Here is a 16,486-nt window from a genome sequence, read left to right as displayed (position 1 = left end):
TCAATCAATTAATGATTAAACCACCCAAGAGGTGGCACGGGCATGAATAGCCCGTAAGCTCAGCTCAGCTTAGCTCAGCTCAGGCTTATATATATACGTATATACAGTGTATATGAGTCTGAGTGGATATAAATAGAAGCTGCCACGTACGGGGTAAAATATATGCATTCTCCAATTTCCCCTTCACGTGGAATGCATTGACGGGAGAATTTGCTGAAACCAATTCCATCCACAACTCTAACCCGCCAAAAATGATGAAACAGTTAATGTTGAGAGAGGTAATTACTGCGCCAGGTATAAATGGCTAGGAGGCGAGGCATAATATACATCTAATCTTCCTTTCCCGGCGTCCAGTTACAGGTTAGAATTGTAAATGTGTGGCCACGTCTGTGGTAAAAAAAAAAAAAAAAAATACAGCCCCGCTCCTGTGCCAGGTAAGTCCATTACGGAGTTTGTAATATCTGCTGATGTAGATTTGACTAAATGTAAACTCTGTCAGCAGAACTATTCGCATACTTTGCGTCATTATATAATGGAATGTGAAAAAATTGCGGAATTTAGAGATAACACCATCAATAGTGTCCAAGAAATGTGTAAGTACTTCATTCATAATGATGTGCTGCCCGAAATTTTAGCGAAGTATCCAAAATTTGCTTACTGTAGGTAATGCATGCACATGACTGTAAAGCTGCCGCCCAGTTGGGTGGGTGTGGAGCACATGACTGTAAAGCTGCCGCCCAGTTGGGTGGGTGTGGAGCACATGACTGTAAAGCTGCCGCCCAGTTGGGTGGGTGTGGAGCACATGACTGTACAAGCTGCCGCCCAGTTGGGTGGGTGTGGAGCACATGACTGTAAAGCTGCCGCCCAGTTGGGTGGGTGTGGAGCACATGATTGTAAAGCTGCCGCCCAGTTGGGTGGGTGTGGAGCACATGACTGTACAAGCTGCCGCCCAGTTGGGTGGGTGTGGAGCACATGACTGTACAAGCTGCCGCCCAGTTGGGTGGGTGTGGAGCACATGGCTGTAAAGCTGCCGCCCAGTTGGGTGGGTGTGGAGCACATGACTGTACAAGCTGCCGCCCAGTTGGGTGGGTGTGGAGCACATGACTGTACAAGCTGCCGCCCAGTTGGGTGGGTGTGGAGCAAGACTAGTAACTGACCATAGATGTAAAGTGCCTTGTATAGTGACTGTTGTGAGTCTTGTAATATCACTTGTGACACAAAGATTATTGATGTGTGTATTTGTGTAGGTGATTAGATATGTATGTGTATGTATATGTGTATACGTAAATATATATATATATATATATATATATATATATATATATATATATATATATATATATATATATATATATATATATATATATATATATGTACATGCATGTATGAGGGTGTGTACATGTGTATACAACATTGATAATTTTGTAACTAGCGTCAAACATTGTTATTTGCTTAGTTAAACGAACTAGAGGGTTCAGTTCCTGGACCGATTATGTGCCTCTGTAATCCTTTACACCACCGCCCACGGGATGCGTATGGGGTGCATAATAAAGAAGAAATTGAAATTGAATTGGGCTCACCATAGCCCGTGCTACTTGGAACTTTTGTTTCCCAGTAGCCGAATCTTAAACAACAACATCCCGTCGTCAGTCATAGGTACGCAATTATCCTGTAACGTCAAATTTATGGTACAAAAGGTATTCAAATTTATGGATTGCGTAGGCCAGCGAGAGGCACAAAAAGTCCTAATGAGACCTTAATGAATGTTATCTAATAATGCCTTTATAGTTTATCTGAACAAATATAATGGTAGCTAACAAGTTATAACAACTCCTTGCACGGTAACCTCAAATAAGTGAATATTTTAAATTATGATCACAAAGCCATTCACCTACTTACTCTAAGCTTGTTTAAAAAAGATATTATTTACAAGGAATGTTATATAAACTAGTAAAAATAATTAGAATATAATATTTCCATGATTTAATGCTCTTATGAAAATCGTAAAGTTAATTAATTTTTGTATTGAGGCTGGTATTTGCTCCCCTGATTCCATATATGACAAACCATCCTGTGAGATGGGAGTATTAAATGAACTTAGAGTTAGTTTTTGATCTATACTATACAATCTTTGATATAGAATAGGGTAGCAGCACATTGTTGTGTACTGCTTGTTAATTAAAAAAAATGATAAATTTACAAATACTGTATCTATCTGACCCTTTGTATATCTTATAAATAAATATTATCATCCTTACTGTTATTCTTATCCTTATCATTATTAATATGATTGTTAAGTAGTGGTATATAAGGTTATTATTAGTATTAAGTTTTAGTCTTAGTTTTTCCTGCCCGAAACGCTTTGCGTAATAGTGGCTTTAGGCATTGTATGTACTAGTTCTATTTATAAATCCATCAATTTTTCTAAAACCTCTTGTATGTATGTACCTTACCTGAATAAACATTAATTTATTTATTTATTTATTTATTAGTGGTTACATATGGGGTTGTTAAGTGGTCGTTCGCTCGGCGTAATAGTGGCTTTAGGCATTGTATGTACTAGCTCCATCTATAAATCTATAATTTTTTGTAAAATCTCTTGTATATATGTACTTTACCTGAATAAACAATTTATTTATTATTTATTAGTGATTACATATGGGGTTGTAAGGGGTCGTTCGCTCGGCGTAATAGTGGCTTTAGGCATTGTATGTACTAGTTCTATCTATAAATTTTTGTAAACCTCTTGTATGTATGTACTTTACCTGAATAAACATTCATTTATTTATTTATTATTTATTAGTGGTTACATATGGGGTTGTTAAGTGGTCGTTCGCCCGGCGCATCGCAATTGTTTGTTGTCATTGGACTTGTGGGTGGATCGTCGTCATGTCGACTGGTGGGTACCACATTGGCCATGTGCTGGCTCCCTGCCTCGCCTGACCCCCACACCTGACCTCGGACGCTGGCACCATGGTTGTAGCCAGGTGTAGCGCCGAGACCAAGCTGCCTCGGGGTGTGTGGTGGGGCAGCGAGAGTCATATGTGTGTGCCTGCTCGCCTGCCTCCCTGCCATGCTGCCCAACCTCCTCCCCCCCTCTCACACCCCTTTCCAGGCTTTCACTCACACACCTGCCACTCTTCCTCATACCTGGCACACTCCCTTATACCTGGCACTCATTTTCACCGCTAGTGTTCCTGTGTATGGGGGATATATGTGGTAGTCCGGCATGCTCCACGTACACACACACACATGACTCCCATACACACATGCTTGCTGCTTGGCCTCACATATAACTGTGTGTGTGTGTGTATTGTATATCTGGCTATGTATTATTAATGTTGTTTTACATAATAGTAGATGTTGGGTTTCGCCTGAGTTTGGTATTGGGAAATGGACGATACTTTTCAACAGACCTTTTGGGAGACCTTTTCTATTTATTTATTTATTTATTTTTTATTTATTTAAATATATATATATATATATATAATATATATAATATATATAATACATACATACAAGAAGGTACATTGGTGTACTAATGTTCATTGTTCACCAATGTACCAGTGTTCTAGTATTATCTGCAATACGTCCAAGAGTGACATCAATGATGTCGCCTGATGCCCAGCATATTGAAAGCAAATTTGTATTTTGTTAGTGTAGTAATGGCACAATTTTTTTATATATATATATAAACCTACACTTATTTTTTTTATAGGATAATGATTCGTACTTGATTTAATGACAGGATACGGTTTTCTGGACCTGTGGTGTTCTGATGCATATGATAAATGTTCGAGCTGCTTGGTTTAAATGTTTTCATTATTATTAGTCTTCTTGGCTTAGTGTCGCCTTTTTGATAATCATTTATTATTACCCGAGGGCCACTCATAGTGGTCTCGATGAGGACAGGAAGCCAGGGGCTTGTCAAAGGGACCCCCCCCCCCCTATTTGTCATGGTAATTTTTCAAGGTGGATTTTAAAATTCAAAGTTTTTGCAGGTATGCAGTTCCATGTGTATATAAATCATAATTATATATAATTATAACCCAATGGGTGAAACAGCATCTATTTTGACCTACTTTGTGGCTTATTGAGCTTAAAACCATTGTTCCTTGTTCGTATTACATTTGATCTTTTTGATGAAATTGTCTAGATCAGCATATTCCAAATTGTTCAATATTTTAAGCTTCGATGAGATCAGCTGTGTCGTGTCCGGTTTGCAGTGTAGTTTACCTTGTGGGCCTCGACCGTTCCTGGTACGAGAGTTGACTTGGTTCTGGAATAAAATGTTGCCTGGTGTTTAATTTTCTCCACAGCAGCTTATGTCTTCCTGAATCTGAGGACTCCATGCTTGGATACAATAATTCAAGTAATAAATAAATAAATAAATAAATGTTTATTCAGGTAAGGTACATACATACAAGTGATGTTACATTAATGGATTGATATATAGATAGAGCTAGTATATACAATGCCTAAAGCCACTGTTACGCAATGCGTTTCGGGCAATATTGGATTGTATTGGATTATAAGTGTATTGGATTGTGTTGCTTAGATGATTTAGTATGCACCAGAGATTTATACAGGCAGATAACTACTTTCTTTGCCTTGGTCAAAGATACGATAGATTATTCCTAGGGTATGGTTAGCTTTTTTTTTGTACTGCCGCTCAAACTTGTGGTAGTTTGTGACTGGTGGATTTTGACTCTTAAAGTCCTTTTCTTCATCAATCTGGTGTAAGGTAATGTTAATTTGGTAGTTGTGTTGTTGGTTATGCCCTATCAAAGCTAATTTGATATGCCTTAAAAAAATTGGGGCTCTCTAATTTGCGGTTGCAAATAAATGACTACAAAACGCTTGTGTAATGATGCACAAATACAGGTATTATCCCCCCCCCCAAAGTTGTAAAATGACTGTAATGTGGGGGGACATAACCATGCTGCCAATAGTACAGGAGCCCTGATTATTAGTGTGGGTTAGTCCATTGTCAAAATGCTTGCTTGCATTACAAAAAATTGGCTTAGTGCCATTCTGTATAAATCTTTGTCTACCTGTACTCCTGACCACCCGAAAGCTGTGTATCTAGAGGTATGCAGCTTGGGGGATAATTTGCTTGAAACACCCACATGCAATTGAAGCATTTATTAATTTTATTTTTTAATTGAAACTACAGGTAAAAAAAGCAAGAAGACCAAGAAGATACACCTTTCACTGGGTGAGTTCCTTGGGGCGTCTACTCCTAGCGGAGGATCTGCTGTAGTGGTCAACAAGAGCAGCTGGGCTGAGGAAAGTGAGGATTATGAGGGTAAGTTGATATTTAATTACTGCAGTACTGTACTGTATTGTCTTTGTTTCAAAAGTTTTTGTACAAGCCTAGTTGTGTTTGCAAGGGTTTAGCTTCGGCTCTTTGGTCCTACCTCTCAACTCGATCAACTAATGTACAGATTCCAGAGTCTATTGAGCTTTATCATATCTACACTTACGTCAGCCTCCACCACATCACTGCCAAATGCATTCCATCTAACTACTGTACCCACACTGAACAAGTTCTTTCTAATGTTCCTGTGGCTCATTTGGGTACTTAAGTTTCCTCGGGTCCCCATGGTTCGCATACCATCCGTGCTAAAGAATTTATCTACCCTGTCAATTCCTCTGAGAATTTTGTAGGTGGTGATCATGTTTAACTCTTGTCTTCCAGTGCCATGAGGTTTCGTTCCAATAATCTTTCTCCGTAGCCCATACTCCCTCGGCTTGGGGACTAGCCTGGTGGTATACCTCTGAACCTTTTCTAGCTTCATTTTGTTTAACTAGATAGACTCCATGCTGGAGCCACATACTCCAGTATTGGTCTGACATATGTGGTATATATAAGAATTCTGAATGATTACTTACACAAGTTTCTGAAGGCAGTTCTTATGTTTGCTAGCTTTGCATATGCCACTGCTATCATTATGATATGGGCTTCAGGGGACAGGTCTGGTATGATACCAACCCCCAGATCTTTTTCTTCCCGATTCCTGAAGGATTTCTTCTCCCAACTGGTACCTTGTGTTTGGCCTCCTGGTCCCTATGCCTACCTTCATCATTTGGCACTTGCTAGTTAAACTCTAGTAACCATTTGTTGGACCATTCCTTCTGTCTATCCAGGTCATGTAACTTCTTGCTGTCTTCTGTCTTAATCCTTCTCATAATTTTAGCATCACCAGCAAATATTGAGAGGAATGAATGTATAACCTCTGGAAGATCATTCATGTATATCAAAAACAAGATAGGTCAGCGTACAGAACCCTGTGGATTTCCATTGGCAACATGCCATTCTGAGGTCTCGCCCCTCACGGTAACTTTCTGCTTCCTGTTGTTTAGGTACTCCCTTATTCATTGGGGTACCTACTAGTTACTTCAGCTTGTTTCTCCAACTTGTGCAAGTCTCTTATAGGGGAACTTTGTTAAGCTTTCTGACAGTCCAAGAAAATGCAGTCTTCTCTTCCCCTCTTCTCTTCACCCTTCTCTTTCTTGCTTTATGCGCTTTGCTTGGTCATAGAATTCTATTAAAGTTGAGGCATAATTTGCCATCCCTGAACCCATGCTGGTGGTGCTACAAAGTCCCTTCTCTCAGATGTGTTACCAGCCTTTTTCTCACTATTTTCTCCATCACTTTGCATGGTATATCAGTTAAGGACACTGGCCTGTAGTTTAGGGCCTCCTGTCTATCACCCTTTTTGTATATTTTGACTAGGTTGGCCGTCTTCCAACTTTCTGGTCGGTCTCTTGGTTTCCAGTGACTTGTTGTACACTATAGAGTGGCATGCAAAGTGCTTCTGCCCACTCTGTTTAGCATCCATGGTGAGATTCCATCAGGTCCAACAGCCCGAGTCATGTCTAGATGATGCAGATACGTCATAACCTCATATCTGATAATTTCAGTATCTTCAAAAGTTGCTTGGTTTATTGCCACCCATCTTAGTTCAGGGACTTCTCCTTGCTCTATTTTGAAGACTTCCTGGAATCTCTTGTAGAGTTCTTCAAACACCTCTTTGTCATTCTGTGTACCTATCCTCTCCCGAGTGGCCACAAATAATTTTTTGTTCATTTTTTGTGTAAATTTCCAAATTTTTTTTTTTTTTTTTTCTTGCCAATCCTATGTATAATGAATGTGTGCACAATATTATGGCAGTAGAGCATCTGTACTGTCCCAAGACAGTGTATTACATGCATCACAAATGTGTCCACATATATTGCTCATATTTCCAATGTTTCATGTTCATTTATGTATACTTAGAACATATTTACACACTATGTACATTCACCATCAACACACTCGGAACTCTGCGAATGTGAGCTACCACACCCAGCCAGCCCTCCCTCACTCCTCCAACATCTTACTCGCCAACATTTCTTTTCCCACCATATTGTTATTTTTATTACACTATTTACACACGTTATTTATAAGTATTTACACGTTTTATTTACCATAACTATACAACTAAGCTGGTATTGTGTCCAAACTTCTCATGCAATCGTACACTATACCTAAAAGATTCCTGAGGCGCGTTGCACACCACTCATCGAGCGCCTACAGGTGCATATACAGTGCAGTGGTTATATTACAGTGCTGTATATAGGTGTGGATGGTAGATATAAAATGATTACTCCTAAGTAATTTAGTTATGAGATGATGTCTGCTTTGTAGTCGAGGGAGGTTGAGCCGCTTAAAATATTATGTATGCTGTATACAATATATAGATAACCTAGGAATATTAAAAAATAGATAAAACAAATCATCACCTCCCTAAGGTTGTAGTTATTACTGTACAGTAATTACAATGTCATTATGTCCTTTCCAGAGGATCGTTTTGCCACACCCGAGCGGTTGGTACTACCAACATGTCCACGTACGGCCCGTGAGCCAGACGTGGATCCAGAACGCATTCCAAGAGATCCTCCTTTCACGGCATACATTGCCAATCTTCCGTTCGAGGTTGATGATGACGAGATTATCCGATTTTTTCAAGACCTTAAGGTTAGTAACAGATTTTGTTATTCGTTTATTGTGTTTTTTTTAAGTGTATAAATTTTCATACACTTTACTCTCCCCATTCTTCTGCCAATACCCTTCCACTGTGTTTTTTCTCCTCTTCTCTGCCTTGCCTATTTTCCTTTTTCTCATTCTTTCACTTTTTCCTTTTCCCTAGATTTCTACCAATACATTTTGCTTGTGTAGTTTATTTCCCAGTTAACAGCTTCATTTACTCTGCCTGAGTTGTACTGGTAGAGTTCGATGCTGTTTTAATGGCCTTTTCTTTGAAGTTTTTTCTTCCATTGCAACATGTGTAAATATTCCAACTGTAATGTCATTTACTTAATCACTAGATAGGGTACCTAACTGTGCCTGGGTAGACTCCAATTGGTTGCAATGTTTTAGTGTTGGGAACACCGGTTAACCTGGCCACCAAAAGGTTGAGTTATAGACTATGTACATATATTTAAAAGTGGCTCGGTTATGAAATTCTTGGAACTTGGCTAGCCACCTTGCATCTCCATCAATTTCACGGAGGCGCTGACTATCTTATAAAGGAAGCTGTGGGGGGGGGCTAACCTGTTCATGTTGATCACCAATCCCTTGCCAATTGGCCTGCAAAGTTTGACAAGGGTAGCCCAAAACAACTGGGGCCAGATTCACGAAGTAGTTATGCAAGTACTTACGAACGTGTACATCTTTCTTCAATCTTTGACGGCTTTCGTTACATTTATTAAACGGTTTACATGAATGAAAACTTGCCAATCCACTGTTATTGTTATAAACAGCCTCCTGGTGCTTCGTAGCTCATTAAATGTTTAATAATTGTAAACAAAGCTGCCAAAGATTGAGAAAAGATGTACAGGTTCGTAAGTGCTTGCGTAACTTTTCGTGAATCTGGCTCCTGGCCTACAACCTTGGACAGACTTGACATGTTTAGACTTGAGGTGTTTAGATAAATGCCTACTGGTCTTTGTTTAAGCTTCCCCTCAGAGGTTTATGCAGTTATCATTTGGTCATTCTGTGTTCTTCAGCAATTCCTGTTTTTTCTTTTATTTGATTATTATTGAGTAGGCAGGATGTCTAACAGCATCATTAGTCAGGTTGAATTTCTTACAGCACTCGATAGTCCTTATTTCTTATTCTCGGTGTTATCCCAGCTTGTTGCTTTATCTTGAGCATTTGTAAGAAACTGTATTGAAAGCTTTCTGGATGTTTGGGAAGGTGCAGTCATGCATGCATTATTCTCTTGCCTTATTTTGGTGGCCTTGCTGTTGAATTCAATAGTTTCGGACAGGATTTTTCATCTCTGGATCATTGTCCCCCGTCAGTTATCAAATTTCATCTCTGCAATTGTTCCACTATTCATTTTCCTAATTACTCTAATACACTTTTTCATTGGATGCATGTCGGCACGTATTTATTTAATACAATACTTTCCTCCCATGTGTTTTAATTTTTAAATAGGGACCTTGACATAATTGTTCACCAGTTCCCATATCCTTTATTTTTAATTGGTGACTTGAGCCGATTCTACTCATTACGGCAGAACTCCTTGTCCATCCTAAAGGAAGACCTTGGTAGAGGACTTCCATGACTATTAATATGATTGTGTTGGGACTCTAGTGCTTGATGAACCCCAGCAGACTGTTGGCTAGTATCGTGTGTCGCATGATGGTCTTGCCATGCTGTCCGAGGGTTCTTGGTGTCTGTTCCTGTGTGTGTGACGATCCCGTATATTGGTTTCCTTTTATTTGTAACCAAGTCTACTTGGAGGCTTTGGTACACTAATGGATAGGCAGCTTGGCAAGGCCTGGATAAATCGGTTTGCCTGTTATACCGTGTTGCCTCCCATAGTATTGTCCCTTTGGGGATAAGTAACTTGTTACAGTATTTGTATTTTAAAAGATGCTCTCACTGCCAAGTATATGGACACGTCGCTTAATTCTGTCTAAAAATGTAAACGCTCGGTGGGATAAGTTTCCTGTAGCCAGCTGCCCCATGACTGTCCTGACCTTTTGTGCTGCTGCCATTGCTATCAAAAGTGCTATTGTCTTGTGGCTGTGAGCAACAAAAGTACAAGATGTTGATTGGCAAGAAAAGTTGCTGACAGGATCACTTTTTGTGGAGTCTTTAGAGCAAGGCAAATGTCTATACCCTACACCATACAGAGACCTGTGCTTTTTATCTTATCCAGCCAATCTCTCTCGTGCTGCAACTCTTCTGTTATGTGTATAGCCTACCCTTCAGAACTTAAGCAAATATAAAAAAAATCAAATGTTAATGTCGGGCAGTACAAAAGGCTAAAACTTGGGATTAGGAGCTAGATTTCACTTCCCACTAGCCTGATGAGCAAGTACCACCACAATTCATGTAATGCACATCACTACCACATATACCACTACCACCAGCCTGTGCTCTTTATACTAGCCTTGAGGTTACCTCGAGATGTTTTGGGGGCTTAGCGTCCCCGCGGCCCGGTCGTTGACCAGGCATCATGGTTGCTGGACTGGTCGACCAGGCTGTTGGACACGACTGCTTGCAGCCTGATGTACAGTCACTTGCATGCATTCATTGTATCCCATGTATTTAAATTCCACTTTATTCTTATCCCAAGATATGCCTAATAATAACCTTCCTGATTGCCCTCATGTGATCACACGACAATATATCAAATTATGTATTGTGCTCCAAGCTGGCAGGAGTATTTAGTAATGATAGTCAAGTGGTCTATTCATTTTCAGGTGTCGAGTTAAATTTACTCTTTGAGAATTAACTGTGCACAAGGTTTTCAAAGAACACATCCCTTGTGTAGACAAAGGGCCAACTGTACTGAAAGTATATAGCATATATAAGAGAACTCTGTACTTTTTAATATTTTCCCAAGTTTTGGTTATTTATGATACTAAAGCAATTACTTTGTCCCCCCCCTCCCCTCCTCCTCCTCCTCCAATCTTGCCTCTTGCCTTACTAATACACGTGTTGATTGCTCCTACCTCTTCCTTGTGGGTCATAGTTTGACCTGCATTATTCCCTGACACTTCACATTAATCCTCTTGTTTTGATTCGGTACTTAATATACATGTATTACTTTATTTTTTTCTATTTCTGTGACTGCAGTGAAGATTCATTATGCAGAACTGCGTAGTACAGTACTTACTTTTTGTCATCTACAGGTCAAGTCCATCCGCCTCCCTCGGGAAGGTGGTGAAACTGGTCGATTCAAAGGCTTCGGCTATGTGGAGTTTGAAACAAGAAATGAATTGATTGAGGCTCTTTCTAAGAGTGATGATGTGAGTAAATTTTGTGGTAGTTAATTGGTAGTTGTCATTCCCAAAATTTATAATTGAAAATAGAACAATAATTATGTGTAGCATTAATATTTTTGTCGGTTCAGGTTATGGGTAACCGTAAGATACGTGTGGATATTGCCGAGGGAGAGGGAGGTAACCAGAGACGAGGCTTCTCGGATCGCGGTGGTAGGGACGAGGAGCGACTAGATCGCAGTGAAGGAATTTCTGATTGGAGAGCTGGTCCTAGAGATGCACCACAGAGAGATGGTAACTACTTGACTATTGTCATTGCCTCTGTTTTATTAAAACAAAATTGTTTAACTTTCCTTTAAATCTCTTTAGTTATACAATGTGTGTTACATTATGTAAGGGTATGCTGTACTTCATAAATTTCACTAGTATAGTTAATATTTGTAAGAATATTCTCTTGTTAATGTTATGAGATTTTCTAGATGATACCCTCAATCATGCATATACAAATTCATAAGTACAATCATATCTCTTTCTTCCGCCACATTTTGACAATTTTTCTTAAATTTCAGGAAGAGATGATCGTAGCCCAGGTCGAGGAGGATTTGACAGGGACCGTCGTGATGAAGGGTATGCCCTTTTTCTTAAGAAATGAGGACTAAGTGATAAAGGGAGTAGGGTTGAACTTATATAATTATTATTTAATAGTACTGTATAGAAAAAAGCAAATGTGTATTAGTACTTTAAAAATGTACATTTTTTTCTTCAGCCGTGGAGGATTTGGTGACCGTGACAGAGGGGGCTTTGGAGATCGGGATCGAGGTGGTGGTTTCGGGGACCGGGATCGAGGTGGCGGTTTCGGTGACCGGGACCGGGATCGAGGTGGCGGTTTCGGTGACCGGGACCGCGATCGAGGTGGAGGTTTTGGTGATCGGGATCGCGATCGAGGTGGCGGTTTCGGTGATCGGGATCGCGATCGAGGTGGTGGTTTCGGTGATCGGGACCGCGATCGAGGTGGCGGTTTTGGTGACCGGGACCGCGATCGAGGTGGTGGTTTCGGTGACCGGGACCGCGATCGAGGCGGTGGTTTCGGAGATCGGGACAGAGGTGGTGGTGGAGGTTTTGGTGATAGAGACCGTGACCGTGGTGGATTTGGAGACAGGGAGAGAGGTAAGCAAGCTTATCGAGTTATGTAGATTTTTACATTTTAATACTGTTACTGTACTGGTATGTTTTGTCCAATGAGTGCAATAATTTATCAAGTATGTGAATTTAACCATTTTAATTGCTGCATATTGGTGTAACTTATTTTTTATGCAAATTTGAATAGCACTAATATTTTAATATGTGAATTTTCAAAATTTTTGTGTTTGTGTGTGTATAAAATGTTCATACACAATATATACATTTATACATATTGTGGATCGATATGCTGAAAGGATTTGAGAGGTTCTTAAGATTGAATGTTTATAAGTTGTTGACCGCTGTACTCTTTGTTTACCGTGTTGTAGAGCTGCTGCTATTTACTTGAACTGCTCCATTCCTAATACAGTATAACTATTCTGTTCATGCTGTAGTGCAGTGACACATTAGTGTGTGGTTGCTGAGGGGTCCCAGGTGTGTCAAGGGAGTTTGAGGAATGGTTGAAAAGAGTAAAACTTGAATAAAGATTTAGTGGCTTTTACTTTTAGGGTTATAGGGGGTTACTTTAAGAAGTAGTGTACAGTACTGTGCAATTTCATTAATTAAAGGCCACAATAGGGTGGCAGTGTTCCATCAGCTGTTCGGATTGGGTGTGTTATTCCTCGAGGGTGCAATAATCCATTTATTTCTATTTTGTTTTACTACTTAATGGTAATTTTTGTTTGTTTTGGTGCTTGCCCATTCAAAACAGATACTGTATGAGCTAGCTTATCCGGACTACTGTATATGGGAAGGACCCCTCACGGGGAAAGGCTTAAAAATTAACATTCACAATTTTTTGTACTATAACCAACATGTGAATTTCCATACACAGTACTGTATACTTGACAATTATACCAGTACTGTAATTTAAAACATTTTTAACTTGCCATGCTGTAGTTCATCTTGATTAAGAGTGAACATCCTGAAATCACTAATTCTTGAATATTTATGCAACCTAACTTAATACATTAAAAATTACTGTACGTGAGCTGGGTAAAGTTAGTTCAGACTGCCGCTGAATCATTACTGGTTGAAGGCTCTTGGCTTTCTGTTGAGGCTTCACTTTTCCTCTTTACAATGTTGTGCCTCGCTTTAAACCTGGAAATCCGACCAACACTTTCCCTGAAATTCGGTATTCCAAGGCTGGCTACAAACCTGCTTACAGCATTCTTATTTCTGCACTGTGAATTGTCACACAAACTGCATGGTGCACTGCAAACACTCGTACACAGCCTCGTCCAACTGTGCATAGTGTGCAGGCTTGCAAAGTTTTCTATTACACCATCTACTACTGCAAGCTCCCTCACTCATTAAGTGAACAAATCAACCCTCTCATTAGCAACTATGGATTTCATGCAGGCATCTTTGTTTCCATGTATCAGAAACGGTACTAGTGCCTGTACCAAAATCCTTTGGCATCACTCGCAGTCAACTGTCCACTTTCAGAGTTCTATGACATGTAACTTATCTTTGTTAGCACAACTTTCTTCCTCTTGACAACTCCAGGATGATTGCTGCTGCTGCCACAGTTTTGGCAACAAAATCAGTTACTATGAAAACAAAAAAGTTAAAGACAATGTTTCACAAATTGTGCAGCACTGTGGTATAACATAAGGCTTGAGAGCACATTGCTTGTTTAGCTTTATCAAGCCTGGACGGGTCCACTTGGGGCAGGCAGGCATGTTATGTTGGCTGACAGGTAGGGGGGGGGGGGGGGGAATCCCAAATTTGAGCAGGAAACTACAATGTTCAGCCTGTACACATAGTTTTAAGAAATTTTTGTTTATAATATTAGATATGTTTAGTTTTTATTGTAATGAATTAACATAATTCTTGGTTAGTCTATACAATACAGATCATAGGCCCCTTCACATGCCCCTCATCCCCCAGACAGTTCCTCCTGACTCTCCCAATACCTCCCTTCCCTGAAACCGTCCACCCAACACCTCCCATACCCTGCACCTCAAGCCACTGCTGTACAAGAGTAATGTGGTATGTCACGATGCCTGTCTGCAGTATCTGGCAAAATCCCAGGTTTTCAGGATTTCTGTCTGGATATGGGAGAGTTTGGTAGAAAGATATCTGGATTTAATTTAGAATCTGTAAGTCTGCACTATCCGACCAAGTCTCCAGTTGTTAGGATTACTGTCTGAATATGGTGAAGTTTTGCCACAGTAAAATATCTGGATGTAATATTGGCCGGTTAACCCAAATATCCAGTTTAGCAGAATTTGGATAAGCGAGCTCATATAATACTTACACAAGCCAGATATGTTATTGTATGATAAACAGTAGTGAACAAAGTTCATGTCTAGAAAATGGTGCCTTGACAATTTTAGTACCTTGTTGAGTGTGCCATAAGTTTAAAATCTGTGCTGTAGTGTAATATTATCTCTCCTTCCTTTCATGATATTGCTTAATCGGTTCTTCTAATTTCACAACTTTATCTACATTTCAATCTACATTTTGTAATGTTGGATTTATACTACACAAATTGTATACTACATTCTTGTAACGTTGTAATTTATGCAGTAGATGGCTATATATAACATTTAAGTACTGTATAATCAAAAGTTCTTCAAATATAAAGCTTAGGTGATTATTCTTATTAGGTGATTAGTAAAACTAAAAAGTAGGAAAAGTATTTAATATAGACAGATAAAGCAGTGTAGCATGATTGTCTTGTATTAAATATCGTGTGATTACTTTTTGTGTGATCTGGCATGTATAAGACTTGTGTGGTGTTGAGAGTTTACAGTGTGCTACCCAGTGCAATAGTGAATACCTTGTTTCATTGCTATTGAACCGACAGTGTTTGTCAGGAAGAGATGCTGGCATTTTCTCGGGTTAATATCCCCATGTTAAAGTTTTAAAGCTAATTCGCATGTAGTGTTTTGTTAATTTTTCTTTTATTTTTACTTAAAGCTAGTAAGGATAACATAAGGGGCAGGTTTAAATTCATATTTAGTATGCGCATCTATAAGAGTAAATGTCTGTGTCGGTCGTGGAAGCCAGATTCTTGGGCCCCTAGCCTTGCCCCTACAAAAGTCTGGTAAATGGTGGGGGGGGAAAGGGTCGGGATCTGCCACCACGGCACAACTTTTTGGTGTCTGGGTCGACCCGAGCTGCCAACACTTGGCAGCTTTAGCCAACCACTGTGCCAACACTGGCAATGGTGCAGTTTTAGGTGTTGGCCCAATATTGTGGGGTGCATTTTTTTAATTTTTTTTAATTGTGTTGTGTTTTTGTTGTGTGTGTACGTACAGTACTCTCCTAGTTGTAAAAAAGATTGCAAGGGTTAAACTTCGACTGTTTGGTTCCAACTCTCGACTGTCGATTAACTGGTGTACAGATTTCAAAGCCTGTTGGGCTCTTATCATATCTACATTTGAAACTGTGTATGACGTCTACCACCACCACATAACTGCCTAATGCATTCCATTTAACTACCCTACCCCTGACACTTGGAAAAAATCTTTCTAATACAGTATGTTTGTGGCTCGTTTGGGTACTCGGGTTCCACCTATGCCCCCTTGTCCACCTGTGCTAAATAGTTTCCTTGTCCACCATGTCAATTCCTCCATGAGAATTTTGTTGGTGGTGATAGTCTCTCCCTATACTGTTCTGTCTTCCAGGGACGTAAGGTGTGTAGTTATAGGATGAGAGCTACGCTCGTGGTGTCCCGTCTTCCCAGTACTGTTGTGTAACTCTTTGAAACTACAGTACTGTTGGTTTTGGCCTCTTGTCACTTTTTCACTTGGCTTGTTCCAAATGTCTACCACTCTGTGAAAAACTTTTTAAAATATTTTTTGGCACCTTTGTTTTCTTAGCTTGCATCTGTGTGGCTGTGTGTGTGTGTATGTGTGTGTAAGTTTGCTATTACAAGGGGCAATGTATTTGTATGAATAGTGGTTATTGCTTTCTTTGTAATTCACAATTCAATTATGGATAGAAATTTAGGAAGGCATTTTAATTGCTTATACGGTATTACTTGGCCGTTAAGACTATATGTATTGTT

The 16,486-nt window shown here is 39.7% G+C and overlaps 1 protein-coding gene across 6 annotated transcripts in view; it reads left to right on the top strand.

The window, feature by feature from the left end:
• Window positions 1–2,831: 2,831 nt before the first annotated feature.
• The window catches only part of LOC123774417 (eukaryotic translation initiation factor 4B), a 29,626-nt gene continuing 15,971 nt past the window's right edge, over window positions 2,832–16,486 (top strand). For 3 of the 6 annotated variants that reach the window (XM_069307853.1, XM_045768699.2, XM_069307851.1), the window contains exons 1-7: window positions 2,832–2,899; window positions 5,177–5,308; window positions 7,848–8,023; window positions 11,197–11,313; window positions 11,418–11,580; window positions 11,856–11,913; window positions 12,053–12,453. In XM_069307853.1, the coding sequence (XP_069163954.1) occupies window positions 2,890–2,899; window positions 5,177–5,308; window positions 7,848–8,023; window positions 11,197–11,313; window positions 11,418–11,580; window positions 11,856–11,913; window positions 12,053–12,453 (1,057 nt within the window). In that variant the 5' untranslated portion in view covers window positions 2,832–2,889. Of the gene's footprint in view, window positions 3,017–5,176; window positions 5,309–7,847; window positions 8,024–11,196; window positions 11,314–11,417; window positions 11,581–11,855; window positions 11,914–12,052; window positions 12,454–16,486 lie in introns of all 6 variants that reach the window. The other 3 variants (XM_045768701.2, XM_045768697.2, XM_069307850.1) reach the window with 1 other exon arrangement.

Source organism: Procambarus clarkii, chromosome 61 (assembly GCF_040958095.1).
Source record: "Procambarus clarkii isolate CNS0578487 chromosome 61, FALCON_Pclarkii_2.0, whole genome shotgun sequence".
NCBI classification, from domain to species: Eukaryota; Metazoa; Arthropoda; class Malacostraca; order Decapoda; family Cambaridae; genus Procambarus; species Procambarus clarkii.
The sequence above is the reverse complement of the archived record's forward strand: the minus strand, read 5'-3'. Positions and strand labels throughout refer to the sequence as shown.